The sequence below is a fragment of the Elephantulus edwardii genome, unplaced genomic scaffold (assembly GCF_000299155.1).
Source record: "Elephantulus edwardii isolate Elephantulus edwardi_28Jun2011 unplaced genomic scaffold, EleEdw1.0 scaffold00148, whole genome shotgun sequence".
NCBI classification, from domain to species: Eukaryota; Metazoa; Chordata; class Mammalia; order Macroscelidea; family Macroscelididae; genus Elephantulus; species Elephantulus edwardii.
In genome coordinates, this window is record NW_006399898.1 from 5,125,671 (window position 1) to 5,131,045 (window position 5,375).

The 5,375-nt window shown below is 57.7% G+C and overlaps 1 protein-coding gene across 1 annotated transcript in view; it reads left to right on the plus strand.

The window, feature by feature from the left end:
- Positions 1 to 3,737, plus strand: part of VPS33A (vacuolar protein sorting 33 homolog A (S. cerevisiae)) — a 35,632-nt gene extending 31,895 nt beyond the window's left edge. The window contains exons 12-13 of the mRNA XM_006894705.1: positions 2,893 to 3,061; positions 3,556 to 3,737. Coding sequence (XP_006894767.1) covers positions 2,893 to 3,061; positions 3,556 to 3,737 — 351 coding nt within the window. The remainder of the gene's footprint in view (positions 1 to 2,892; positions 3,062 to 3,555) is intronic.
- Positions 3,738 to 5,375: the final 1,638 nt, after the last annotated feature.

Here is a 5,375-nt window from a genome sequence, read left to right on the forward strand (position 1 = left end):
GAGCAGGTGAGGGGCCAACGGGCAGGTGAGGGGCCCACGGGCAGGTGAGATGTCAACGAGCAGGTGAGGGGCCAACGAGCAGGTGAGATGTCAACGAGCAGGTGAGGGGCCAATGAGCAGGTGAGATGTCAACGAGCAGGTGAGGGGCCAATGGGCCAATGAGCGGGTGAGATGTCAACGAGCAGGTGAGGGGCCAATGAGCAGGTGAGATGTCAACGAGCAGGTGAGGGGCCCACGAGCAGGTGAGGGGCCAGTGAGCGGGTGAGGCGCCAACGAGCAGGTGAGACGGGCCTCGCCGCACTCAGCACTCAGTTTGGGTGCCTGGCTAGCCACAGTTCATCACGATGCTGTATAGGAGCCCTGGCGGCTCCGTGGTCAGGCACCCTAACACAAGATCGGAGGTTCAAACCCACCAGCTGTTTGCACAGGAGAAAGACGTGGCAGCCCTCTTCCATTAAGACGCCAGCCTGGCATGGCCAGTGGGCCAGCTGAGGGCCTCCTGTGTCAGGATCAGCCTGGCATCGCTCAGCAGCCGTGATGACCTGAGGCCAGGGCATCGGTGGCCCGGCCCGTTCACCACTCACAGCACAGATCATTTATCCAGAGCCATGGAGTTGATGCCCACTCCTGGTGACCCTCTGGACAGTAGAGAGCCAGTGCTGCCCTATCCTGCGCCATCCTGACCCCATCACCCGGGCCCAGGTCCATCGCTAGTCACTGTCAGCGAGTCTCCCTCTCTTTCGCTGACCTTGTACCAGCGTGATGTCCTTCCCCGGGAACTGACCACCGCAGACAGGAAGGTGGGCAGTAGAAACCTAGCCCTCGGTGCCGCCCGCCCCCTGCTTCCCTCAGGCCCTCCGTCGGCGCGGTGACGTCACCATGCAGTCCTACGGTGGGCCAGGGCCTGTGGCTTTCCCCCACCGCCGGGCAGTGAGCGCGGTGGAGAGTGAGGAGGATCGGGGGTCCCACAGGGCACCCACATGGGGGCGAGAGTCGGGTACCGGGCCTCCCACCTCTTAGCCCAGCTTCTCTGCTCCCAGCAGGGCGTTCGCTGCACGTGCAGGCCCGCCGTGCTATTCCGTTGTATTAGACATTTTGTGTGCACTGCAGCTTTGTGCAGCTCCGTGGCGGGCAGTTCTTCCCAGCAGCGCGTGCCCCTTGGTGCCCGTGTGCCCTTGGCAGTCTCACACTGTCTCAGATGCTCTTACGGTGGTTACAAGCTCACTGGGACCCAGTAAAGGTAGCTTTGTGCGCCGGGAGCTGTCGGTTCCTGGCACACGTAGTGAACAGCCCGCTTCACTGCCGTGCAGTGTCCCCGCTGTGTCAGTCAGTGTAGACAGTCCACATCCGAGGCCAGACACTGCCCCGGCGGTTGCCTTTTCACCCACAGGGCATAGTCTGTACCATTTGTCTGCACCTCAGGGCTCGCTTTGCACCACGTTTCTTTCCTGTTTATAAATCTCTTGAAACATTTTGTCTCAGTATTTCGTAGGGGACTGTATTAGACCTGTTTATGCAGCAGAAGCTACGTTAGTAGAGGACCCATAGGGTCCTCTCTCAGTGACAAGAAAGGACTGTTGTGCCCCAAAGGGAAGGTGTTGCCAGCTGCCATCAGGTCCTCCCCTACTTAGGGTACCACGGCCCTGTGAGGGACGCGGAGGGGACACTCGGGGCCCTAAGTTCCTCCTCTGGTTTATGGAAGTAGCTTGCAATCCCTGCTTTCTGCACTACATGGGGTGCATCACAGGGCTCCCCTCAGCACTTCACCCTCCATTCCCACCATGGGACACGGTGTGTCTGAGCCCTCCGTGGTGACTCCGTTTCGAGACGCCCTGGTGGTGTGTTGGAGTAAGTGTGGAAATGCTGACCAAAAGGTTGCTGGGTCAAATCCTGATCCTCGAGATAAAGATGTGGCAAGCTGTGAGGACCACAGGCTCAGAGGCCCTGTGAGCCCCCTCCTGTGCACCCCCCAGATCCCTCACATGATACCACGGCCTTGGGGGCCCTGAGAATGTCCCCCTCTGACCCCAGACCTCACGTGAGGACCACAGGCTCAGGGGCCCTGCGAGTACCTTTCTCTGTCCCCCCCCAGGCTCCTCACATGATACCATGGCCTTGGGGGCCTTGAGAATGTCCCCCTCTGCCCCCAGACCTCACGTGAAGACCATAGGCTCAGGGGTCCTGAGTGCTGTCCTCCTCGGCCCCCAGACCTCTCACGTGAGGACCACGGCCTTGGGGGCCCTCAGAGTGTCGTCCTCTGCGCCCCAGGCTCCTCACGTGTCACAGTCCAGCTGGCGGCCGGGGTTGGGTTGAGTCCCCTTACTTGGCGATGTCCCTGCTGAAGGGAATCCAGGACGTTCCTAGTCCATTGCTATCCACGTGACACTGTGTTGTGTGCTTTGTGCTGTCTGTCCAGCGTGCGCAGGACAGAGGCCTCAGGGTGTGATGGCTGAGTGCTGGGGGATAAACATTGGTGCTCACGGTGAGGACGCCAGGTTACCTCTCGAGACGTCTCCACGGCTTTATACTCCCACTAGCAGCTGATAGGCCTGGTGGTCAACAGTTCGTGTCCCCGCAGCTAACCTCAGAGTTAGCAGTTCAGGTCCATTCAGGGGAGCCTGGGAAGAAAGGCCTGCCGGTCTGTTCCTGAGGAAATCAGTCCCTGAAAACCCTGCGGGGCCCAGCTCTGCTCCGGACACGTGTGGGCGGTCAGCGGCACCGGGGTCCGACTCAGGGCACCTGTGTGTCAGCTTGTTTATTGCACTGTCCCTCCTGAGAACCGGGGGGTGCTCTGAGTGACACCCCTGAGCCTGGAGGCTGGGGCTGGTGGGAGGAGGACACTGGGGGGGTCCCTGAAGGCCCTCTCAGGACCCCGCTCTCTCTGTGGAACAGAACCCCACGGACATATCCTACGTGTACAGCGGCTACGCGCCCCTGAGCGTGCGCCTGGCGCAGCTGCTCTCACGGCCCGGCTGGCGCAGCATCGAGGAGGTTCTCCGCATCCTCCCGGGACCCCACTTCGAGGAGCGGCAGCCCCTGCCCACAGGCCTGCAAAAGAAACGTGAGTGTGAGCCGCGGGCCAGCCTTTGTGAAGCGCTGGCTTGTGTGCCCAGCCGGCCAGTCTACGGCCATTGTGAGCCCTGGACACCCTGCTCCTCCCTGGGGGCTGCGGCTTGCAACCGCTGAGTCGGGGATTTCAGGCCTCAGACAAAACAGTGAGATTGAAATCAGCATCCCTGAGTTTCCATGGAAATGATGTTGGCCCCAAGACACTCCTTCATTTCTTTCCTCTTTGTGAATGGTAAAGCTTTTTAAGAACTGGGAAGGAAAAGGCCAAGGTGCACAGGACTGTATTTCCACATAGACACGCCCGTGTAGGTCACAGGCACACACATACAAAGCACTTAGCACGGGGAGGGGTGGTTCAAGTTCCTGAACAAATAGTGCGTGCACACTCGTGGTGAGTGTGAACTCGCCAGGCGTCGCCGGGTTTCAGCACCTCATGCCGGCGTGGTGTCTGAAACGCGTGGTGACTCTGGGATATCTGTGTTTCAGGACAACCTGGGGAAAACCGCGTGACTCTCATCTTCTTCCTCGGGGGCGTGACGTATGCGGAGATCGCTGCGCTGCGGTTTCTCTCCCAGCTGGAGGACGGAGGGACGGAGTATGTCATCGCCACCACAAAGCTCATGAACGGAGCCAGCTGGATAGAATCTCTCATGGAAAAGCTGGCCTAGGGGCTCAGGGTAGGCTGGTGAGATCGCGGCCGTCTAAGACCCCCTGTGAGGAAGCTGCGGGAATGAAGCGAAACCCCAAGGGAGAGAAATGCAGGGGTTCCGGTCCACCCCGGGGGCTGCTTCCTGAGCGACCCTGCTGCTCCCTACCCTCATTTGCTGTCCTGGTCGTGATGTCTTGGAGCATGAAGGCTTGAGGAGACTCAGGTCGGGGAAAAGAAATGGCAGCTTTGAACGTCTCATTCGGGGCCCTCATTGGATGGATGTCTCCAGAAGTCGGTTAAGGGGCTGGGTCATCCCTACAGCCATGCCCGTTCAGCCACTTTGTAAAATCAAAGGGCAGGGACCAAGGAATGAAACTGCAAGTGCACCAGGAAGGCTGCCGCCTGCCCCCACACTCGCCTGTGTCACGAGCCTGCATTTCTGGAAAGTCCACTCTTGTTTCTGGAGGGTGCACTGTGGCCTCAGCAGTGGAGAGTCCTGGGGTGCAGCGGGGAGAGCCCTCACTGTCACAGTGCAGAGAGCTTTTTTCCTCCCCAGCAGATCTGTCGGCCGTTGTTTCCCGTCTCCCTGGACCTGCCTTGTCTGATCCTTAAAGCAAATGTTGTTACCTTTTGCTTACAAAGCACGAATGTTGGGAGACCTCTTAAAATAAAAGCAGAGTTTATGACTTATCTGTGAAGTTAAATACCTATTTAAGAGTGTTGCAAACTGAAACCCGAAATGGAACCAAACCCACTGCCATCAGTTATCCGTTCCTTCTCCTGATGACCCCGTAGGTCACGGTAAACTGTCCCCTGGGGTTTCCAGGGCTGTGTTCCCAGAAGATGATTGCCTCTCCTTCCTCAAAGTGGCTGGTGGGTGCTTGCTGGCCAGACTGCGGCTGTGCACCCTTCTACAGAAGGAAAGCCTTTCCTCTTCCCAAGAGGGGAAAGACCTGGCTGCTGGACTTGAACTAGTAACCTTTCCATTGGCAGAGTGCCTTGACCACTGCAGCACCAGAGCTCCCTGGGGAGCCAGAAACCTGTTGTCCAGTCGACTCCAGCTCAGGCTGGTCTTGTCACTTGGCTGACGACCTTGAGTATGGACTGACACGGTTTGATGGTGACAGAGGAACCAGCAGTGGGTAGACAGGAGATCTATGTGTCATCCCCGTCTCTTTCTTCGTCCGTATCCTGTTGTCAAGCAGAGTTAAGGGCTTGTTTATCGGTCTGGTAAAAGTGGTAAAGGATTTCTGTGCCAACCAAAGGCATGTGGTTCGAATCCACCACCTGCTCCTAGATGGGCAGTCTCCTCCTGGGTGTGAATTTCCAGCCTCTGAGAGTCTACTGGAGGGGCCGCCGGGAATTGGTTCTGACACCGTGGCACGTGGCAGGAACCGTGTAACAGAAACAGGGCAGCTCTGGGGGTCTCGTCCACAGGGAACTGTGCTGCTGACTTAAAGACTGGCATCTCTGGTGGTTCCAGCGTCCTCCTGTGCAGTTCTCAGTGTTCATTAGTAACAGGACACCTTTCCTTAGTGGGTTTTCTGTAAGTGCATTGAGTGTTATGTATGAAAGACAAGTCCTGTTTCTTTTTTTTTTTTTTTTTTTTATGGTGAGAAAAATTTGTATTTAGAATTAGCCAGCTGGACTCAGTTTA